The 24598-nt window shown below is 39.6% G+C and overlaps 1 protein-coding gene across 5 annotated transcripts in view; it reads right to left on the bottom strand.

Annotated features, from left to right (window-relative positions):
- Positions 1-13234, bottom strand: part of PRDM5 (PR/SET domain 5) — a 224831-nt gene extending 211597 nt beyond the window's left edge. For all 5 annotated transcript variants that reach the window (XR_008657098.2, XM_055274694.2, XM_055274695.2 and 2 more), the window contains exon 1: positions 12870-13234. Coding sequence is in view for 4 of the 5 variants with exons in the window: in XM_055274694.2 (XP_055130669.1) it covers positions 12870-12962 (93 nt within the window). In the remaining variant the exon portion in view is untranslated. The remainder of the gene's footprint in view (positions 1-12869) is intronic.
- Between the last annotated feature and the right edge of the window lie 11364 nt (positions 13235-24598).

Here is a 24598-nt window from a genome sequence, read left to right as displayed (position 1 = left end):
AAGGTCAATCAGGTGGCGATGATTAGACATAGTATCAGGAACCAGTGGTTTATTCTGAGTGGAGTGCTCAGGCAACATCCACTTCACCAAGCCAACACTCAAAACCCTGACAGACAGCTGCATGGTCCACTGCTGAGGCCACCTGATGCCACCTCCTCAGCTTTCCATTGACTACAATTTAGCAATGACCTGGGCCATGCAATTGCCCAATGTACACACTCAATACCTTGACTACTGATTTGAAGAAACTGTGAGCTTATGTTAAAGCCAATCTAGAGCCATTCACACATACACAGAAACACACACCTATAAAACTGAGATACTTAATATTTCAGGAATATCCTTCAAAGAAAAGACAAAAAAAAACCTGTGATACTGTATAAATTTCTTCATATTGTCTACTCTGTGTTATTTCATATGTCTAAAAAAAAAGAGTTTTGACCCGCTAAATTAATTACAGAACTCATTGATGGGCTGCGATTCACAGCTTGAAAAACATACTGACATAAAAACACTGATGGGGAGGTATATTAGCTTAAAACACACTGACATAAAAACACTGATGGGGAGGTAAATTAGCTTTCTATCTTTGATGACATTGCTTCAAAGTAACTTACTGGGTCTATTAGAAAGAGTTCATCAAATAAACTTGAGTTTTCATGGCTGCAAGATTATAAAAACGTAAACAGCCAACTTTCAATTATCCATACTACTGTGGTGAGAAACAATGCAGATACTGAAGACCTAATTTATATTTGGCTTTAGATGAAGATTTTATACTGAGCAGACCCACTCTGAGGAAGCCTTCCCCTAGGGATTCCCGCACCACTTACCCAATCCTTCTCTCTTTGTTCACTGTTTTCTCTATGATACAAACAGTAGTTTCTTCAAACTGTAATTACAATTTTATTTTTAGTCACTAACCACATTTCCTATAGAGATTCTAACTTCAGTATAAGCCTCTTCTACCTCAGTGGACTTCAGATCTGCTTGGGCAGCACATCTATGAAAGGGAAGTTTGGGGCACATACCCCATACATATATAATTCTTTTTCTTTTAGTGGAATTACAAGAAATTGCCAATATTTGACCACTTTTGACCTACAAAATGAAAGTTTTTCATATGATTCATCATAAATGAAGTATATATATGTGCTTTAGTAAATTAAACACCTAGGAGGAGGTTCAAAATCAATGACAGGAACGAAACCCGTATTTCAAACACTCTTCTTGAAAACTTCAAAAATTTCTGGCTGACTTCCTGATATCATTAGTTTTACTTTTTGTAATAAACCTGCTGAAGATTTCACACTAGCAGATAGGAAAACTGTCTGCTCTTCCATTTTCTTGCTGTCCATTTGTGCCTGCATTATTGGTATCACCTTTGATCTGTGATTTCTTTGCAAGAACTTTCCTAGACTTTTTCGCTTCTATCTCAAGAGTCACCACCTCAAACACTTACAAGTTAGGCAGCAGGGCAACACAACACCAGATACCCAACAATAAACATGTAAGTGATACATTAGAGAGTAGCCAGGAGGTAAGGTGGAAAGGGCATGCCACCTAAAAACTTTTCCACTCCAACTGAATGTTGCCATATCATCATGTGGGCCCGATGTTGCCAGATATATACATGATTTTTAGAGAAGCTAATAACTCAAATTTGTGTGTGAAATCACTAATTTTTTACATTGGCAATGAATTCCAAGAATTCAACACTTTGTGCAGGTCAAATAAAATGTGACTTCAAGATAAATTCAGCCTGTACACACCAAACTGTCAGAGTCAAACTCACTTCTCAGACTGATCCAATGTCCAGCCCATAATAGAGCATCTTTGTTTTTATTCAAACCGTTTCTGAATAAAGCAGATAATTAATCCATTCAATCTTCTATTCACTGGACTAGACAGTAACTTTTAATAAACAAAAACTGTATGATTGCAAAAATGTGGGCCATTTTCTCTCATTTTGCTGAATGTTATTAGAAGTTAAAAACAAGATTCACTGCAGATACCTCTCTCAGAATTGTGGGGAAAAGCACTATCTTCTAAGCCTCAGTTTCCTTATCTACAAAACTGAGGGATTTAGATTAGTTGATTCTAGGATTTCTTCCAGCTTTTAAATTCCAATAGAAAGAGCTTCCACAGACCAAATTTAGAACAATTTGAGACTCGAAGGGGACAAGGGGATAACTGATTGAAACACATTAACAAATTTGTAAGTCCATACCATCAGTGAGAGAAAAAAGGAAATTTTTTTAAAATCTCATTTGTTATCATTAGAGGATAATAGGTTATTATTAAAATTAGTAAAGAAAAGGAATTAAGCATTTTGTCCTGCCTTTTCAATAGTAACCATAGTTCAGGATAACCAGACAGCAGAAATTGATGATGAAAAGCTCTTCTTTACAGGAGAATGCTAACTTATAAATAAAGGGGGAATATTTGAGTTAGAGAATCACCATTTTGAAATCCCTAATAATATTACTGATTTGGCGAGAATTCTCTATGGATACTAAAACCATTAGGCAAAAGGTTGATGGTGAAAAATAAAATCTATATAGTAGTATCAGCTCACAGATTACTTGCTAAGAACAAAGGGGAAACAGTACATTTGCAATAGAAAAATTACCTTAACCCAATGTTGGCATCAGTAACAGTGGGAAGCCAGATACATTATATGCCCCCTACTATTATGCAGCACAAATAAACCAGCATCACTCCATAATGTATTTTTGCCAGAAATATTTATCTCTAACTTCCAGACTGCAGGAAACATAGAAGATAGAGAAACAAGTTAAATAAAGCCCTGGAAATGTAATCAGGTAAATCCAGGTGTGAGATGCTCTACAACTGACAGGATCTCTTCAGAGAGTCACTGTTATTAAAAAGTGGGAGTGACGGATTAAAGAGATATTTAATAGACATAACTAAATGTAATATGTGGTCTTTGATCAGATCCCGGTTCAAAAATATATAGCTATAAAAACATTTTGTAGGCAATTGGAGTAATTTAAATATGGACCAGCATTAGAAGACATTAGGAAATTACTGTTATTTTTGTTGGATTTGCTAAAATGGCATCATGGCTATTTAGGAGAATGTCCTTATGCTAAAGTATTGAGGGGTGAATTGTCACAATGTCTGTAATTTACTTTGAAATAGTTCAGAAATAAAAAATATACATATAGATGAAATAAATACATTAAAGTGAATCAATCTGCAGTTGAGTCATTTATATTTGAAATTATGATGTTTTTCACAGAAGGAGACTGGAGTCCTCACTTAGAACATAATTATGTTTCAATGTTAAACTACTGTGCATGTATGTGCCTTTGCAATACAAATAGACCTTCAATAGTGTATTAAATGTGTTTCTTAAAAGTTCAATGTGAAAAACAACCAATCTTCCTTCCCTACTGTAGGAAGTCTGAGGCAGACTAGTTGCCTCCCTATATCCATTCCTGTTAGTACTAGAACACTGATCTTGTTAAGGGTACTAAAGTATCCAGGTAAAATACTACATTTATCTCGAAGAGAAGGGAGCAAACAACCTGCGAGCAGAAATCATTGTACGGAACTATCACACAAGTTCTTAAATGAAGCTGAGTCAACTAGAACGTATACCCAATCCTGTTTCTCCCCACCTGGAATATGAGCATGATAGCTGGGGCTGAAGCAGCCACCCTGAGTCCAAGAGAATTGCAAAGACTTCTGCCCTGACATTTTGAGCCACTGAACTAATGGCCACAAACATCTTGTTCCATCTGCCAACTTCCTGTTAGAGGGAGAACAAAAACTTCAAGTTTAATTACTGTGGTTGTCTCTCTTACTCCAGTTGATATAGCAGAGGTCAGGGGAAAGAAATGTAGTGGTGCCTATAATAAAATGGAATTCTTCTTTATGAAATGCATCACTTAAGAAATAATACAAAACAGAAATGCAGAGATGTGACAAAAAGAATTGTGGGTATATGGTGATCTGAATGCAACATCTTTCCCCTTCACCCTCAAACTTGTTACTTTCCTCTCTTGAGCAAAACAACTACTACTAGCATCTGTGGGCAAATGGATGCAAGTGAAGCCTTAGGTTCTGGCAGAAATCTGGTGTGAGGTGTTCTCTCCAGTAGACTTATAATAAGGTAGAGGACAGCAGGGACAAGGACTGAAAACCAGTGAATCCCAAAAAGAATTTGAAAGTCAGAGATGGAGGGGGTCGCAGCCCACAATCTTTCCTGCTCTTGATGCCCATGAAAGTACAAGGAGACCAGAAAGCTGACTGACAGGGAACTGACAGCCTATCTGCCAGTGCAGGCCCACTGAAGAGAGACCCATTTGCCTTCTCCCACCTGCAGGACTGACACCACAGAGGACTATTCAATAACCAGTCATGAGCTCCAATGAGTCAACCAAGGGATATAGCCCATACAAAGGAGTAGAGCTGCTACAAAAAGGAAGATAAGGCAGAAAAATTAGACGCATGCTCTGTGTTCTGCAGCAGACAGAATACCTCAACTAAAGAGAATAACTGAATTACCTAACAAAACTTAAGGAGATTCAAATACAGCACTCAAAAATAAAAAAAAAACTTTTAAGAGTTAAAAACCATTAACTTCCCAATTAAATATCTTTACAGAATGAATTGAAAGAAAGAGACAAGAATCAAATTAAAAAAAAATCTCAAGTGAAAAATATGAACAGATAAAAGTATGATATTTAGAATCAAATTTGAAAACAAAATCTCAAGTGAAAACCATGACCAGATAAAAATATGATATTTAGAGAATAGATCCAGGAAACCTCACATAAAAAAATATAACTCCACAGTATTTTTTTAAAGGGATGAGAAGTGTATTAGTCTAGTCTCACACTGCTATAAAGAACTTCCCTAAGTCTGGGTAATTTATAAAGGAAAAAGGTTTAATTGGCTCACAGTTCCACATTGCTAGGGAGGCATCAGGAAACTTAGAATCATGGTGGAAGGCAAAAGAGAAGCAGGCACCTTCTTCCAAGGGCTGCAGGATGGAGTGAGTGCAAGCAGGGGAAATGCTTTGTATCAACTGCATTGTATCAAAAAGACACCTGCACATGTATGTTTATCACAGCCCAATTCACAATCATAAAAAGATGGAATCAACCTAAGTGCCCATCAGCTTATGAGCGGATAAAAGAAAACGTATATATACACAATGGAATACTACTCGGCCATAAAAAATAACAAAATAATGTCTCTGGCAGCAGCTTGGATCCAGCTGGAAGCCATTATTCTAAGTGAAGTAACTCAGGAATGGAAAACCAAATACCACATGTTCTCACTTACAAATGGGAGCTAAGCTGTGGGTACACAAAGGCATACAGAGTGGTATAATGAACACTGGACACTCAGAAGAGATAGGCTAGGAGGGGCACCCAAACTCCATATTGGATATAACATACATTACTCAGTGAGGGGTACATCAAAATCTCAAACTTCACCAATATACAATTCATCCATGTAACCAAAAACCACTTGTACCCCTAAAGCTATTGAAATAAAAAATATATAAAAGTTCAGTTTCCACCAAGAAGGTAAGAGTATCACTACTATCCTAACAATGAGAACGATAAACTGCAAAATCATAACTTTTCTTAAGGAGAGCGCTAGCTTACCTGTGACCAGTGCCCTCCTCCATTCACCATCCAAACAAGTAAAAAATGAACTAACATTTTAACAACTTGCTAAAGGAGGAATGTGAGACAGAATGAAGGCATAGAACTACAGCAAGCCCCAGACCCAAGAGATGCTCACAGGCATGCTCACATTCTTTTCCAAGGACCTCCCCATGTGAGAGAGGTTTGGGAACAGATGGGAGAACGAAGAGAGACTTCCTCAGTGGTGCTGTCATGCAAGAGCAGAACAGCAGCTGCTGCAAGAATGGCATGACAGTGTACACCTCCTGTCCTGACCTTTTTCTCATATCAGAAGAAAGCCTTTAGCTACTGCAAGAAAAGCAGTAAACTATGTCATCCCCAGGATGACCCCAGTAAAGATCCACCACTGCGGGGAGAAGGGCAGGAAACAGTACAGGCTCAAGCACTTAGACGACAACCATCAAAGAACTCCTACCACGGGGGAAGGGACAAGAAATGTTCACCCACAAAAGACCAACCACTGACACAAGTTAAAAGATTAGCTCTCCTGGGGAAGAGGAGCAGGCATATTGAGAAAGCCCAACTCCCAGGGCCCAGGCAGAGAAAGTCTACATAAGAGGGAGAATAGAACAAGACAACAGAAACCTTTCTTCCATACCCCTCACCATCAGCCCACTCAGCACCAAAAAATAACACAGCGAAGTCCACTGTCAGGAGAAGAACAAGAGCAGGGCAGAAAGGCAGATAAAGGCTGAGAAAATTCGTTGCCAGAAGACAAGTGTTGTAAGAAATGTTAAATGAAGTTCTTCAGTATTCAGAATATGATACCAGACAGAAACTTAGTTCAAAATAAATAAAAATAAATGGGCCAGGCACGGTGGTTCAGGCCTGTAATCCCAGCACTTTGGGAGGCCGAGGTGGGCAAATCACTTGAGGTCAGGAGTTCGAGATCAGCCTGGCCAACATGGTAAAACCCTGTCTACTAAAAATACAAAAATTAGCCAGGTGTGGTGGTGGGCACCTGTAATCACAGCTACTCAGGAGGCTGAGGCAGGAGAATAGCTGGAACCTGGGAGGCAAAGGTTGCAGTGAGCTGAGATCGCACCTCTGCACTTTAGCCTGGACGACAGAGCAAGACTCTATCTCATAAATAAATAAATAAATAAATAAATAGCTAAATGTAATGGTAAAAAGTAAAGGTACATAACAAAGATAATTTGTCTTCATTTTAATGCTCTAAAAGATCACTGATGATCTAAAGAAACAAGAGTAAATGCATACTGTAAGATTTATAACATATAACATAAAATGTGTGACATTTTAAAGAATGAGAAGGAGGAACTGCATTATACAATTGTATCTCACTGACACTTTGACATATCCCCTTGCTGTCTAATAGACATCTCAAAAACAACATGCCTTAAACTGAACCCCTGATCTGCCCTCTTCAAACCTGCTCTACCCACAACCTTCCCCATCTCAGTTGCTGGCTGATAATCCAATCCTTCCAATTCCTCAGGCTAAAATCCTTGGAATCATCCTGAATCCTTCCCATTCTTTCACACTTCACATCCAATCCTATCAGCACATTCTGTTACCCCATACTACCAAAGTAGCCACTATCTTGGTCTAAACTGTCATCACCTCTCACATGGATTACTGCAATAGAATCCTAACTCTCCCAGTTTACACACTTGCCCTGTGGCAAACTTTTCTCAACAGAACAGCCAGTCATGCTTGATAAACTTATGTCACTCCTTTGCTCAAAACTCTACAGTGCCCTCTCATTTCACTCAAAGTAAAAGCCAAAGGCTTTGCAGTGGCCTAAAGGGCTCTAAGCAGTAGATCTTCCCCTAACACTCATCCCTTCACTAGCCCTCTGATCTCCTCCTCAACTGCTTGCCCACTTGCTCATTCCATTCCAGCCACACTGACCTCCTTGTTCTTGGACCACAACAGGCAAACTCCCATCTTAGATCCTTTACTGTAGCTGCCCCTTCTGCACTTAGAATGCTCTTCCCGTAGATATATGTTTGGCTAATTTCCTACCACCCTTCAAATAACTGCCCAAATCTCTCCTGTTTAGTGAGGATTAACTGACCCATCTAACATTTATAGCATCCCACACACACACCCACACATCTCTTCTGCCAAGTCAACCATACCTAGCACTTTTTCTTTTTTCTATAATGCTTATAATATTTAAAATAGTATAAAAGTTATCTTGTAGGTCTGTTATTTTGTGTCTTCCCTCACTGGACTGCAAGCTCCCCAAGAGCCAGCATACCTATTTTCTTAACTATTGTACCCCAAAGTGAATAGTACAGGTCTTGGCATATAGAGTGATAAAGACTGTTAAATGAATGTGTAAAACAAGACCTGAATAAATAAAAATTATGGCACATCCACAGCATAGACTATAGTCACACATTAAAAAAAAAAACAAAGCCAAGGTAGATAAAGGAATTTCCATAAGATACCGTTGAATGAAAAATGTGAGATGATGAAGTGAGTTTACTCTTTTCTTATTTTTTTAAACTCATGTTTTTTTAAAAAAGTGTGCATGTGTTTGTATATTTGTGGATATAGCATTTTATCAGAATAGAGAAAAAACATTTTTAAGGAAAAGTATATATGGAATGACCTGAGTTCAAATTTTCATTAATCCACCTAGGACTGATATAACCTTCCTCAACATCACCTCTCTCATCTATAAAACAGGGATTCTAACAGCCCCCTTGCAGGTTTATTGCAGGACTTCACTAAAGAATGTGTAAAGCATCTAGTGACTGTTGTCTCTGTCACTCGCTTTTCTGCCACTAGTGACTAAAACAGTGCCTAAAACTGCCATAGTTCAATACATACTTATTGAATTAATTGTAGCTGCCATTATCACACACAAAAAATATAGTTTTGGAGAAAATATTAGAGTAGTTACATAATTAAAAAATGTTTAATAACACCAGGAAATACAAAGCTGCCTTGAGTCACTATGGAGAAGTGTGAATGTGTGAACACAGGGAAGAGATAGCATATATGGCAGGCTTCCTGATTACTTTTCCTCTGATTATGTTTCCAGATTAGTTATCATCAGCCACCAGGAAAGCAAACACTGGCTGGCAGATTTTTAGCCTTTGGATACAAATCCATGTTTCTTCAGACAAGTCACCTTCTACACTGATCAACACAACACCTTATCCCACAAAATCTGGTCTTCCTGTATTAACATTTATGCATGGTGATTTTTCCTCTACAGGCTTTTATTTACTTATCTGTTTCAGCTTTTTTCTTTCTTTGATTTTTTTTTAACTTTGTAAAATTTGATTTTTGTTTTAAAATCTTACTGTAATTTTACAAACTCACCTTTAAGCCTTTACTTCAGGTATTTTTTTTTCTTTTACTTAGGATTTTACCTCACCAAATGACCTTAGTACAAATCCCTCACTGAGAATCAAGGTGTGTGCCTTGGTTTGGAAAGGAGGGAGTTGAAACTGTGGAAGGCAGAGGAATCTGAGAGGCAACTGGGAGCTGCGAGGCTCCCTGCAACTCTCTGGGATTCAGTGTTCTCACCTGTAAAATGAGGATGTGCCAATTAGATGACGTCTGTTAACTCAGCAAAAAATTACAAGATATAATTTTAGAAACGGAGAGGCGGAGACAAGACTTTATTTCTCCTAAAAGGTTACAGCCTGCCAACTGGCCAGCCCACAGGCTGGGAAGCATGCCTCTGGCCAAAGCCCAGAGACACGCACTTTGAAAGAGGAAAAGCTTTATGCTGAACAGGTTGGCTCTCTGCACTTCTCTTCCTAGAGAATCTCCTGGCTGGCTCAGCGACTTCAGCTCTCTGCTCAGATGTCATTTCCTCTGAGAAGTCTTCCCTGCTGACCCTCCTAAAGTAGACCCACCCCTCATTTACTCTTTAATGCCTCATCCTGTTTATTTCCTGCAATTAATTTAACACATGCCTCAATCATTTTGGTAATCTTCCATTTTCTCCTTGTTTACTGCCTATCTCCCCACACAAGAAAGCAAGCTCCTTGCAGAAAAAGACCTTGTCTGTCTTGCTCACCTGTGTATTCCCAGGGCCTAGTACAGTACCTGCCACATAAGAATGATTAAATGACTGAAAGTCAGAGAAGAAAAACCTACAGCCTAAAATATCTAAAGGGAAAGAAAGCTGAGAGCAGTGTATTTCCACCTTAATCTTTCCCTTAAAATCGCATAATCTGAGAGCTTGAAATAACCTTTCCACTTTGCAGTTTCAGGTACAATGTCAAAAAACACCACCCACTGGTGGTTAATCATATAAGCAAGCTAGGAAAGAAATGGTCATGAAACAAAAAAATGTAATGTAGTAAGGTGTTTGTTTAACTTTAAATTTTTATTGGATGTATACTTAATTTATGAGTTTTGAGTAACTAATATTAATTTTAGTCTGCATAATACTTTGCAACCTAAAATGCCACATTTTCACTGAAGCATTCAACTGTGCTCCTGAGAAAACACAGCAAGCATTAGACAGGGTCTGGCACATAGCATGCAAAAAGTGTCAATTTCATTATTTTTCCTTATTCTGATTATTAGCAAATCACAATGTGTAAAAGTGTGAATGAACTCAGGTCTCCTTTTTCTTCTCAAAAGCTTTCTAACTGACTCTTTTCCTTTTCTTGAGTTGTCACTATACAGATTTTTATACTGGGAAAAAAAATTAGAGGCAACAGACCAGCAAAAAAGGATAATTGCCAAGGAAAAATCTAGTAGGACTAAGGTAAAGCCAGGGAATTAGGTGATTCTGCTGCAAAGACACCACCACTCTACGAAGCACTGCACGAAAAGGGGTACGACTAGAGGATTAAGGGGTCCCACCAGCAAGAAAATCCCATCTCAACCTGGTGAATGTAATGAGGGTGGGGTTTCTAGCAAGATTCCCCAACCTCAGTCTGGATTAGATTCTCTGAATTTGAAATCAACAGATGGCTTGAATTGCAATCACTTTTTAAAACAGGAGTGTTATACAAGCATATGTGTTATAAAAGTGTGGTAAAACATCTATAATTTCCAACACATGTATTAAAAGTGGTATCTTCCAAAATTTGTTTAGAATAGAGAGCATAAAAACTTTTAAGTAAGGTCCTTAATGTAGCTGCTGATAAATCTCTCTTCTCAGATCCCTTGATTTATGGCCAGAATTAGGCCTTCCAAGTACAAGGTAACTTGGAAAATACCTAAGAATTGAGGGACCGTTTGCCTTTCATAAGCAGGTAAGGGATGCCTTGATACTCAGCTGCAGCCTCACAATTCAGCTAAAGTCTGCTGTTTGGCTTTAGCTTTGTCTTCGTCCTCAGATTTTGGAAGGAAAAGGAACTTGCTTTAAGGTCATTTCTGAGATCAACAAACCTGTCCATGACCTTGTGACTGAATATTTTGGGATCATAACTAAACGTCGATAATAGTTTGGATTCATAGCAAACATCTGCATATTCACTTTGAAATATAGGGAAGCATTCTAAATAAGATCTGGATGAAAATCTCTATGTGTTTTATATATCAAAGTTAAACTGGCCGGGAAAAGATAAGTATTTATCATTGCAATAGTAAAGTGATGCAATAATACATGATGATTTTGGAAGCTGTTCATTTCATTGCATGCCCAAAAATAAAATTCTTACAAAGAATCAAATACATGAAAAAAATAAACTGAAATTAATAAAAATCTCAAAAGAAAGTAGGTTGGCCAGCTGTTCCTAAAAATCTATATGGTAATACAAGGAAACAACAAGGATTATATAATAATTCTAATGTTTGTAGAGTTGTTTGGTATAGTACTATTCATAACATTAAATAAAATGATTTTTAAGAACTGTGTTTAATTTTTAAAGTCATTAAATTTAAGCCAGAAACCTTTAAGGAAGGTCTGTTTGAGAATTTTTCACATCTTTTAAGAATGAATTAAAAGGAGAATTTCAACTCTGCACAGACGTCATTTGGTGATGGTTGTATTCGGCCTTCAAAAAATGTTGATTTTAACATTTGGCCATTTGGCAACTATTCAATACACCTCTAATTCAGATAAAGTATTTATTCCTGTTTTTAACATTTGAACATTCTCCCCAACTCCCATTTGAAAAAATAAATAAGTGGTTTATTTTTTTCCAATTTTGCCCTGAAGGATGACTGGAGATCATGTTGTCAATGGAGCCCTTTTTGGAGATTAGTAGCACTTTCTACTACTCTTCACCAGCTCTTTAGGTCAGAGGCTAAGTGGAGGGGGTTATATGCAGATGAAAGTCACCCTAGTGTCTCTTGACTGCATCCTCTGAACCTCTTGTTAACATACCTCACCTGAACAAGCCTTCTTGCCCAAACCTCCATCTTACAAAATATCTACTAAGAAAAGAGGGCGAGGAAGGCTAGGACGACTCTAATGTAACTTGTTAAAGTTACAATATTATATGATCAAATCCAAAGAGCTGGACTGTTCCTGTGGCCTCTCTTCCTAGGCCTTTGCTTTCAACATCCAACACTTTCAGGCCCTTCCTGTACGAACTGAGCAATTGCTTCCTCTCATCACATGCCTGTAACTTTCTGGCTGGAGAGATCGAACCGATGTTGGAGACAAATTAAAAAAAAAAAGATCGGAGAAAAAAGGTACAGACATTCAAAGATTATCTGGTTGGCATCTCCCTGAAAGCACATATAACACATTCCAGAAGGAGGGAAGGAAATCCTGGGCGTATGAATGAGATTCTACGGCCTGTGTGGAGCGGCGCTCTGGGCTGCTCCTCCCATCCCCGCATGGCAAGTTAGGCGTTTCTAGCCACATTAATTCATCCTAAAGGAAAAGAGGCGGCAGCGGAGCAGCGTGCGGGCGGGGGAAGACACCCGCCCACGCGTGCCTTCGCCAACGCAAAGACGCAGCTCACACCCGTAACCGAGGAAGAGGGAGGCTCCCGCCGCGCTCACTTCCTGCGGGAGAGAGGAAAGACATCTTGCAGCAGGGAGGCCGGTGGCAGTTCCGCCCCTGGACCGGCCGGCAGCGGAACGCACCCCGCCGCCACCTACGTGGCGCTGCCTGCTGCGTCCCGCGGTCCCCGGCCTTCCCGCGGACGCCTGGCCCGGCCCGGGCGAGGGGCGACCGAGGTGAAGCCCGCCACGCCCCGGGCCCTGCGGCAGGGCGACTCCGGGAGGCACAGGGCGCGCGAGGTGCAGGGGCGCGCAGGCCGCCGCCGGGTCACCCACCTTTCGCACTCTGCGGGCCGTGTAGAGCCCCATCCCGTCCTGAACCCGGGAGGACTTCAGGGAGAACCTGTCCGGCACGTACATGCCCAGCATTTTCCCGGGCGCGGCGGCTGCCGCCTCTCAACACCGGCGCTTAGCGCCCGGCAGGCGACACATCGAAATTTGGGGTGCCAGGGTAGAGGGGAGAAGCCGGCAGGGAAGGAGGAAATGGAGTTTTCCTCCCAGAATCCCCACCTCCCTGCCGATTCCAGGATCCCCCGCGGCTCAGCCCCTCCTTGTCCCGGGTCGGGCTCGGCCCGGATCCGTTCCTGCCATTCCTGCCGCGGGGGCGCGGGGGGCGCGGGCCTGGGCGCTGTGGGCGCCGGGACGCCGCTCGCTGATTGGCCCGAAGTTGGCGGCTCGGACCCGCGCCCGGGCGCGAAGCCCGGAGCAGGGCTGACCCCAGGGCCTCAAACCCGGAGGCCCGCGAGCTGCGCGAGCCGTCAGCACCCCTAGCCCCGGCACGGCGGCGTGCGTTCCCGCCTTTGTCCAGCTCTGGGTTTTCGAACCTTGCCCCGCTGAACCATTACTCCCTGTAGGGGACTCTGGCTTGCTTCTCTTCAGATGCAAAACGAAATGGACCTTCACACAGCTGGGGCATCCTCCAAAACAACTTTATCAAGTTCCTGACTCTGAAAGTCAGCTTATTGCCGACTACTGAGAACGAACCCTGCGGTCTAGGAAATTTCCGTGCTTCTCACATTTGAGTTATGCGTCTTTGCTTTTTTTCAGTTTGTTGCAGAGGCTAGAACTTAATAAGGGATCGCAAAGTATGTTGATTAACGTACGGAAAAATATGTTGCAAACAATTTAATGTTTTAAGCACTAGAAACTAGATATTTTATCGTAACATAACCTCTGGGAAGTTCTTATACTTCTCAAGGTACAGTATTCCGGAGACCTCCCTTGATTGATAATCATTAGACCTATTACGGATTTTCAGACATACGGAAGTGGATTTGTGGGAGACAGGAGGGGACACCCAAACAATAGAATCTGGTGTCACAACAGTGAAATAAAGTCACAAGTCTTGTTTTAGTGTTTTTAATAAGCTGTTAGGTTGTGCAGTGTGCCCAAGACCTTTAAAAGCCTGTTTCATCCTTCAAAGTGATCCTGGGGCCATCTACTCATTTCTCTTGATATTTATGGTAATTTTTTACTCTAGGGTCTTTTCTTGGAAACCATTTGATGTTCTTAATTGACGTTCTCATAAACCATTAAAAGCACACACAAAAGTTTGAAAAAAGTATAGACTACACACACACACCAGGGAAACGATTCCTGTTTCTGCAGGAAACCCTTGGAACATAGACAGTTCCCAAGCAGATTTTTTTTTTTTTTTTTTTTTTTTTTTTTGAGAGGGTCTAGCTATGTCTCCCAGGCTGATCTTGAACTCCTGGGCTCAAGGAATCCTCCGGCGGCGTTGGCCTCCTGAAGTGCTGGGATTACACACTTGAGCTACCGTACCCGGCCCCTATGTAGACGTTGATTCAAGTTTGGAAAAAAGTTTAAAAAACAAGAACAAAAGGCATTATGGAAAAAAAAAATCATGTAGTGGCAATATTCGGAGACTTTAAGGAACACAGTAAATGATGACAGGATCCTCTTTCTAAGAAATGTAAGTTTAGCTTTCACAGCAGGGGGAGGAACACTTAGCTGCTCTGTGAGTTTTGATACCTTCGACTTGCCATAGAAGATCTCTTAACTTCTCTAGGGGAAAATAAATCAATAAAAACAAAAACTCTCTTTTGGGGGAATTTGGAGTTCCATGGCCTTGAAAAATAGTAGGTGTTCATTAAATATATCTTGAATGAAAGTCGCTTCTGAGGCCGATCTGAGATGTTCAAAAATTCTATGGTGAGCCTAGAATTTACTTGGCTTTTTGTTGTGCCTCACAAGGAACTGGACTAAGTAGGTTTTCCAGGGTTCCTTAGAACCAGGGCTGAAACCAAGCCAGACCAGATCCACTGGGCCCACAGTCCAGAAGGTGGGGCCCTGGCATTTTCCTGGAGCATTCAGCTCTCTGTCAAACACAGACTTCCAGCCACCCTCAAGGCATCCAGGGCTCTCAGTCAAATGCTCTACCACTGTCTCTTTGGGCACGAGAATTTCCACAGCTTTTGATCACTGGAGAGGAAAACGTTTTTCGGTTTTAGTCTGAAACAATCCTTATTTAGGGATCCTTATTTAGGCATATCTCTCAAATATTTGGTTGCATGCTGTCTTTCTGGGGAGCAAGGCTGCAGCCTTGAGAATGCCCGTCTCTGAATGTAGGCTTCTTTACTAATTAGAAAATGGTAAAAGTATATAAATAAAATTTTAAAGATAAATCTGAAATCAATAAGATGAGAAACTTTCCAGATATTTTATGAAGCTTGGTCAGATATTTTTGTTACAATTGGCACACTCAGTGTATTTCATTAAGGCATGCAATGTTCTTTTTTATCTATTTAATGGAGTGTTCTGAAGATCTACTAACTAAAACATGGGAACTAGCAATAAAAAGTTCTTAATAATAAGTTCCATTACAACAAATAAAATGGATACATGTTTGCCAAATCAAAATGCACAATATTGACCGGATATTTGATTTTGAAGCCTATAAGACAGTGGTAGTACAATGAGTCATTTCTTAAAACTTTAAAAGCTAGAAAGTGACCTTTCAATATTATCTTTGAAAAACGGGAAATTAAAAGTCTGTTTTATATCAGGAGTTTAAATCCAGTCTTTAAAAAATAAACAACAAAATCAAAAAATTGATATTAAAGTACTACCATGCACTTGATTTACTTATTCTAGAAAATATTGCACTGTCTTGACACACAAGAAATTATTCAAAATACATTGTTCCTTACTTTCAGATTTGCTTTTGGAGGAATTTTTTTCATTGATATGTCTAAAGCAAGCTCTAGTTATTGCATTTAAACGTATGTACTTGAGTGGGCCTTGTTTTTAGGGAAGACGTGAATTATGACTGTATATTAGTTAATTATTTTACCATACTGTCAGTATTTATACATACTGTCGAACTCTTTTAATTGTGTCTTGGTTATTGATGACTGATTCCAAGCACCATGGTAGACTAAAAGCCTGATTGATAGAAAAAAAAAAAAAAAACCTGAAACATATTTGTCTTCAGTTATCAGAGAACCGGAGGGCTTTTGTAATAATTGAATATAAAACCAAGTTTCCAGAGCAGAAAAGAATAAAGATTTAGCTGGTGTGATAAAAAAAAAAAAAAAGTTTGTTAAAATAAAATGCAGAGTAAGGGTGTCAGATTCTTGCTCTGAAAACATCTATCCTCAGCATTGATTCTACAATAGCAGCAGCACCATGAAAAGATGTCCCTGAAACCTAAAAAAGTGCGAACATTAAATTTTTCTTAATGTCTTGATTTTTAGAAAGGTACCATACACTTGTATGTAGTACCAAAAAAGAATCATAAAATTTTTTAACTAGAAGAAAACTGAAGGTTGTTGTGACTAAATTGAGTGACATTATGCTACAGTTTGGATGCGTCCCTCAAAAGTTAATGTGTAGGAAATTTAATTCCCAAAGCAACAGTGTTGGCAGGGAAGGCCTAACAAGAGGTGATTGGTCATGAAGGCAGAGCTGTCGTGAATGAATTAATGTCATTATCACAGGAGAGTGTTAGTTATCTCGAAAGTGGGTTGTTATAAAAGCAAGCTTAACCCCATTTCCTCTTTGTGTCTCTAGAGCTTGCTTTTGTCTTCTGTCCTTCTGCCAAGAAATAACCCTTGCCAGATGCCAGTGGTAGGCTCTTGAACTTCCCAGACACCAGAACCATGAGCCAAATAATTTTTTTCTTTTTTTCAAGACTAGAAACTAGGTCTTGCTCGGTCTCCAGGCTGGAGTGCAGTGGTATGATCATAGCTCTCTGCAGCCTCCAACTCCTGGCTTCACAATCCTCCAGCCTCAGTCTCCCAAGTAGCTGGGACTATAGGTGCATATCACTGTGCTCAGCTAATTATTTTATTTTATTGGTATAGATGGAGTCTCACTTTGTTTCCCAGGCTGGTCTCAAACCCCTGGCTTTGAGTGATCCTCCAGTCTCGGCCTTCCAAAGTTCTGGGATTATAAGCATGAGTCACCATGCCTGGCCCCAAATTTCTTTTCTTTATAATTTAGCCAATCTGTGGTATTCTGTTATAGGAGAAGAGAACAGACTAAGACAGAAAATTGGGACCAAGAAGTGGAGTTACTGCTGTTACAAATACTTGAAATTGTGCAAGCAGCTTTGGAATTCAGTAATGAGTAGAGGCTACAAGAATTTGGAGGAGCAAGCAAGAAAAGGTAAATACTGGCATGAACAGAGCATGAAGGACAATTCTGATGAAGGCTTAGAAAAAGATCCCAGAATTAGGGAAAGTCTAAATCTTCCTAAAAATGTTGAGAAAAATATAGACAGTAACAGTCATTCTGACAAGTTCCAGACAAAAATGGGGAACAAGGTATTGGAAACTGGAATAAAGACCATTCTTGTTATAAGATAGCAAAGACCTTGGCTGAATTATGCCCATATCCTAAGACATTTTGGAATGCAGAACTTAAAAGTGATGAACTAGGATATATGGTAGAAGAAATATCAAAGCAGTGAGCCATTCAGACTTCTGTCTGGCTACTTTTAACTACATACAGTGAGATATGAGAGCAAAGATATTAACTAATTAAAAGGGAAGCAGAGTGAAAAGATTTGGAAAATTTGCATCTTGGCCAGATAAAAACTGAAAAGGCTGTTCAGGAGAGAATACTAAGGGTGTGGACAGTGACCATTTGTTAAAGAGGTTAATATGAATAAAGGGAGCCAGGTGCTACTCATCAAGACAATGGGAAAAGATCCTGAAAGCATTTCAGAGATCTTCCAGGCTAACCCTGCCAACACAGATCTAATGCTGTAGGAGGGCAGAATGGTTTTGAGCAATGGTCCCTGAGTGCGCTCCATGGGCTTGCCGCCCAGAGCCACCTCAGGTCTCTGCTCCACCCATTTCATTACAGTGCTCTTCAGACACCCTAGGTGTGACTTGACCTGTCACTCCAGAAGATTCAAGTGGCAAATCTTAGTGGCATCCACATGATGTTAAGTCTGCAGGTGTCCAGAATGCAAGAGCTGTAGGGGCATGATTTTCTCCATCTAGATTTTAAAGGATGTTGCACACAGCCTTTGGAGACCCAGACAGAGGCTTGTCACAGGGCAGAGCTGCCAAAGAGAGCCCCCATCAGGGCAATGCCTAATGAAGCTGTGGAAGTGGGACTGCCACCAAGACCCCAGAACTACAGAGCTAACAGCATACATCATCAACCCAAGAGAGCTGAGTCATGGGCTGAGCCCAGCAAAGCTGTCGGGCTGTGGCTAACCAAGGCCATGGTGGCCCAATCCCTATATCAGTATGATCAGGATGTGGGACATGGAGTCAAAGGAGATTGTTCTCTGGCTTTATGACATAATGCTTTCTGTTGGGTTTTGGGCTTACTTGGGACCTCTTATTTCTTCTTGCCTATTTATCCCTTTTGGAATGAGAATTTCTGTCTAATGCCTGTCTCATCATTGTATTTTGGAAATAGATTTTACAGGCCCACATCTGGAAGGAATTTGCCTCAAGGTGAATCATGCTGTGAGTCTCGTCCATATCTGATTTAGATGAGACTTTGGACTTTAGATTTTTGAGTTGATGCTGGAATTAGTTAAGGCTTTGGGGGCCACTGGGATGGAATGAATGTATTTTGCACTGTGAAAAGTATATAAATTTGGGGGGCCATGGGTGGAATGCTATGGTTTGAATATTTCATGTGTTGGAAAGTTAATTTTCAACACAACAGTGTTGGCAGGTGGGGCCTAATAAGAGGTGAATTGGGCCATGAGGGCAGACCCCTCATGAATGGATTAATGTCATTGTCATTATCCTAGTAGTGGGTTACTTTTTCTGAGGGTGAATTATTATAAAAGTGAGTTTGGCCAATTTGCTGTCTGTCTCACATGCTTGCTTCCACCTTCTACCCTTCTACCATGGGAGGACCCTCACCAGATGCCAGTGCCATGCTTAGACTTCCCAGCTTCCAGAATTTTGAGCCAAATGAAATTATTTTCATTATAACTTACCCAGGTTGCAGCAACAAAACATGAACTAAGACACATTATAAAAAGAAAAGCTGAAAGATAAATTAGTAGTCATCTCACCCAACAGGCAGTGCTATTCATAGAGCAGAGTATGGAAAATTAACAGAAAGCCAAAGAAACGTGAAAGAAACCAAGGTTAAGGTTCCAGGTACCGAGTGTCTAGTACATGCCAGAAAGCAGACTAGGTTCTTTGTATCTATTATCTTAAATCCCTAGCAGCCTTACCAAAGTTCCGACAAGAAGAAAGTGGAAGCTTCCTTTGGTGGAGCCTATATGACAGCTTTGGTGGAGCCTATATGACAGCTTTGGTGAAACATATACTCAGCAGGTATTCTAGAAGAAGGTTGTGGTCAGCTGAGAAGTTCCCATGAGATAAGTGCTATCCAATAGAACAAAAATGCCTTAAATGTATGTACAACTAATTGACCCTTGAACAACACAGGGGTTACAGATGCCAATGCCCATGCAGTGAAAAATCTGAGTATAACTTTTGACCCTTCAAAACGTAATTACTAATAGCCTACTGTTGACCAGAAGTCTTATTAAAAGCAATTAACACATCCTTTGTATGTCATACATGTTATATATTGAATTATTACAATAAAGTAAGATGGAGAAAAGAAAATGTTATTAAGGAAATCATAAGGAAGAGAAAACATATTTCCATTGGAAGTGGATCATCATAAAGCTATTCATTTTCATTGCCTTCACATTGGGTAGGCTGAGGAGAAGGAAGAGAAGGGGTTGGTCTTGCTGTCTCAGGGGTGGTAAAAGTGGAAGAAATTCCATGTATATGGACCTATGCAATTCAAACTCATGTTTTTCAAGGATCAACTGTGTGTGTGTGTGTGTGTGTGAGAGAGAGAGAGAGAGAGAGGGAGTGCCTTTATAGAGCCCTAAAAAATACATTCTTTCAAATCTTATTGTCAGATTTCAGCTGGGACAAATAGCAAATATTTCTAGAAGCATTGAACTCCTTTTTTTTGTCTTTTTTTAATAAACCAAAGATATCTCTCAGGTGACTCAGAACTGAAACCAATAAGCCTTTTATGACTTAATCATGGATGCCAAAGATGTCCTCAAAATAAGATACAAAAAGATATAACCCTCCCATGATCCAGAACCATTCTCAAAGATAGCCAAAAGAAACAGAGACACATATATCGCCCCCACACCGAAGAGCTAGCAATAGTCAGTATATTAGCCAAAAAGGGATGCAATCCACATTTCTGCCTGGCCATGTTCTTGGGGCCTCCATCCTGAAGTTGGCTGCCTGCAATGCAAAACCAATAATTCATGCACCTCTGACAGGCAGAAAGTCAAGCCAAGTTTTCAGAGGAAAAAAAAAACAAGACAAACAGGAAAGCAGTAGCTGTTTCTGAGAGAGAAAAGATTAGTTAACTAATGGGTATTCCAAACCAAATTTAACCAGAGTCACTATCTCACTATCCAAACAAGTAATTCATCTGCTAATCTAAATTTGGAAAGGAAGGAACGAGGAGAAATTTCTACCTTCATCTCTCAACTAGGCATTTCAGATAGAGATCTGAAAGAGGTGACCTTGGTAAGAATTCTTACCTCTCTCCAGCACTTGTCATATTTCCCAGGATCTCATCTGCAATCTCCAGAACCAGTGGGGTGTCTCAGCCATCTCCTTCTGGCCACCAGAAACTGGAGAATGAAAAATTATTTGTTCCTTGCTCAGCCCTGAGGCCCCTATAACAAAAGACCAATTATTAAGAAAGACAGACAAGTTTATTTAATAACTTTTAAGTGACACAGGAGCCTTCATAAGGAAATGACTCAAAGAAACAGGTAAACTTGCGTGTTTTTTATGCTAGATTTGATGAAGAAGTGGACAGTTGTGAAGAAATATAATTGGACAAAAGGAGTATGAGCTAACAGTGATAAACTTGGGGACTTAGCAAGGCCTGTGTGTTCAGATTCTTCTCTGTGTCCATGTGTCTTCAGAGATAAGGATGTTCTTTTCCTCCAGATATAGGGAGGGTACCTCTGAAATGAGGGTCTTATAATCTTTTTCCAGGGAAGATTAGAGAACTCCTCCTAAGTTTCATTACCTGCTTCAAGAGAGAAGGGTGAGGGAAGGTCAAAGAATGACTTTGTTTGTGAAGTTTCCTCAAATACCCAAGTGCCACATTTTGGGGTTGTATGTCCTGGATTTCATCATCTGTAAAGTAATTTTATAAGCCTCATTTTACACACAAGGAAACTAAATCTTAGAGAGATTATTAATCTTGTTAGTCAATTTCATATATTCATGCAGTGGTAGGGATGATTCAAGCCCAGGACTGGCTGATTTCAACATCCTGAGCCCTTGATTCTATATCCTGCCTACTCTGTCCCGACTGCTTTCCAGTTATACTTCCCATGGGGCTTAGCAGTGGCTCTAGAACAGGTAGAACTTTCTGTTTCTCTGTCTCTCCCCACTTCCCTCCGACTCCCCCTCCCATTTTTCCTCTACAAATTGGCAGAAAATTTGATTGGCCAAGCTCTTTGTTTTTGTCAGTACAAACAACAAACAGTAAAAAACAATAAAATAGTTGCTCTGCGGTCAGTTCAACTTTGGTCTAGTCAACTGTGTCTAAGAGAAGACAGTTTCTCCAGGGACGTATCTTCATCCAGGAGGGGCTCTAAGGTAGGACCCTGCCTTTCCAGAAAGTTTATCTTACTCTAGCAGCTATTTTGAGGCTTGACCTATTTATAACCACAGCCTAGCTCCAACACAAATTTTTACTTCACAGAAATGATAACATTAAAAAAATCAGTAATTAATCAAAAAGCAATACCAAATATTTGTCAGAACCTCCCAATTTGTTCCATTTGTTTTTCTTTGACCTTATTAAAACAAAATGGCAACTTCGAAGCTAAAGTATTTTAAAAACAAAGGGCAGAGTAAGGAGGACTCTTAATAGTTTAAGTGATCATTTTCTATAAACTCTCTGAAATTATGTAGACAAAGTAATAATAATGATATAATACTAATTATTTAGCATAACAGTAAAAACCATCTTTTTCCTTAGAAAATGATATTTCAAATAAACATTACAGTTGAGTGCTGATGGATTGGTGACCACTCAATAAAAGGGGGCACTTACACCACAAAGACCAATTATCCCCTACTGAATTAGGATCACATAAGGCCTTCTCTCTACCAACTGTTTATTTCTTCTTTTGCTTGGCAGCTTGAAGTTTCAGGTAGTATTTTATCATCAGAAAGGTAAGTTTCTAACTCCATCCTGTTACACTGAGTGTGAAACCATAGTGAATTAACCTTGTTTGAAGATCATTAATTTTAGAATTCCTCCCTGTAGTTTCCAATTGTAACTGGACACCATATTAACATGTCTTTACATATGAATCAATAATTTTTTAACTTGATTTCTTCAAGAAGTTCAAAACAGTATTTATTGACATTGGTTTTCTGTGTTTTTAAAAGGTTTTTTTTTTTTTTTTTAAAAAGGGGCAACAGTAAAGTAATGTCACTTATTTCTAACACAGCAGCAAATTTTTCTATTGCTGAAACAGGTCTGTAGATTTTAAGTTCTTATATCCAACCCTAACTTATTAAGTAAAGTATTTAAATTGTATATGTGGCTGAAATAAGAAGCAATATATAATTTTGAAAGTGACTGGTACTGTTTGCCCTGAAGGTAATTTAAATCCTTTATTATAGGAAACTTGTCAACATATGGAAAACCAAATTGGAAGACTTCCGGCTGTGTGACAGGTGTATTCCCTGGAGAAAACATACAAAGTAATAATAATAATCAAATACATAAAAAATAACAGATTCTGTTACATGATTGAGTCAAATGTTTTCTCCATGAGTTAGAATCCAGCCAGCCTTTGCACTGCTGTTCTCTGTGTAAGGAGTTCAGTTATTATATATCTGTCTTTATTAAAGACAACTATGCAACTGTAATGAAAAAAATGGCATCAGGCTGATCTCTCGAATCACGAGTTCTGAACTTTTCTGCAAAATTTTACCATAAGGAACCTTAGACCAGAAGGAAGCAAAAAGACTTTTTTAAAAAAAATTGGATAGGCCATACCAGAGTCTGTGCTAAATTATATAGGCTACCCACAAAAATGGCTTCTTGAAACTTCCTCCTCCAAATACAACTACTAAAATAGACTCTACTGCTCCTAAGGGGAATTCCCGTATATTAAGCGTGCTTCCCAGTCTCAGCTGGAGTGATGAGGAGCCATGGAAACAGCGGAGATTTTGGAATCAGGGAGTATGAGGTTTAAATCATAGATCTGAGATGTATTAACATGAGACCGCGAGAAAGGCTAATAGCCACTCTGAGATGCTATTTCCCTACCTAGGCAATGAGGATGATAATGCCTGCTTTGCAGAGCCCCAGGCGCAAAACCTGTTCAAAATAAATGGGTGTTATTGTTATTATTACCATGGATTAGAACTATGTTTCATAGCTGTACTTCAATGTTCTTCACCAAGCCATCTGAGTTTTGCTTTAATTATACAGAAGTGAATCTATTACTTAGTATTGTGGCACAAGGCAGCCTCCAATCATCCCTCCAGGGTAAGAATGATGTCTTTAATATCTAGATGAAGCTCACTATGGGCCAATGATGCTTTCAGAGAGATAGCCAGTTTCCCAAAAATTTTTAGTAAGAGCTTGTAGGAAATTTTTTTTTCTTTTCTGGGCTTATAGATCACTTGTATCTCCAAAAAATGTGAAAAATAAGTTTAATAGCAGTTAAATTGTGTTAAACACATTTTGTCATTTTAAAGTTCTTGATTATACTCCAAATTTACTTAAAACTGTGTAAGAAGTTCTTCAATTTTTAATTCAAATTATGTGGTATCTGGCCAGACATGGTAGTTCATGCCTGTAATCCCAGCTCTTTGGGAGGCCAAGGTGGAAGGATCACTTGAGGAAAGGAGTCTGAGACCAGTCTGGGCAATACAGTGAGATCCTGTCTCCACAGTTTTCTTTTTTTTTAAAACAGCCAGGTATGATAGTGCACTGTAGTCCCAGCTAGCTGGGAAGCTAAGGTAAGGAGCTCACTTGAGTCCAGAAGTTCAAGGCTGTAGTGAGCCATAATCACACCACTGCACTCTAGCCTGGGCAATAGAGCAAGAACCTATCTCAAAATAAATAAAATAAAACATGGTATCTGTATAAAAATAAACCCTTAAGACAATAATGTATTCCTGAAAAGTATATATAGAATTCCTAATTGTGCACCAAGCACAAAGAATAAGCAACACTAGTTATCAGATTTCGTAAATACAAGGGTGCATGAAAATATTCCTGTAATTGAAACTACTTCAGGGTAGGGAAGAAAGACAAGGGAGCCTGTTTAATGTGTTACAAAGAATGTCTCATGCAGTCCATATTACTGCTCAATTGGAGGTAAGTTTGGGCATCGGGGTGGGGAGAAATTATTTCTAACAAGGAGGCTTTAACAGCACTTCTGTCACTATAGCATTTATCCTACTAATAGGAGGAGAACACAGATATTGAGCAGTCAGACTGGAGACAGAGCACCGTAATCCTGCATA

This window comes from Symphalangus syndactylus, chromosome 4 (genome assembly GCF_028878055.3).
Source record: "Symphalangus syndactylus isolate Jambi chromosome 4, NHGRI_mSymSyn1-v2.1_pri, whole genome shotgun sequence".
In the NCBI taxonomy this organism is placed as follows: domain Eukaryota; kingdom Metazoa; phylum Chordata; class Mammalia; order Primates; family Hylobatidae; genus Symphalangus; species Symphalangus syndactylus.
Note: the sequence above shows the minus strand (reverse complement) of the source record. Positions and strands in the feature narration are given on the sequence as shown.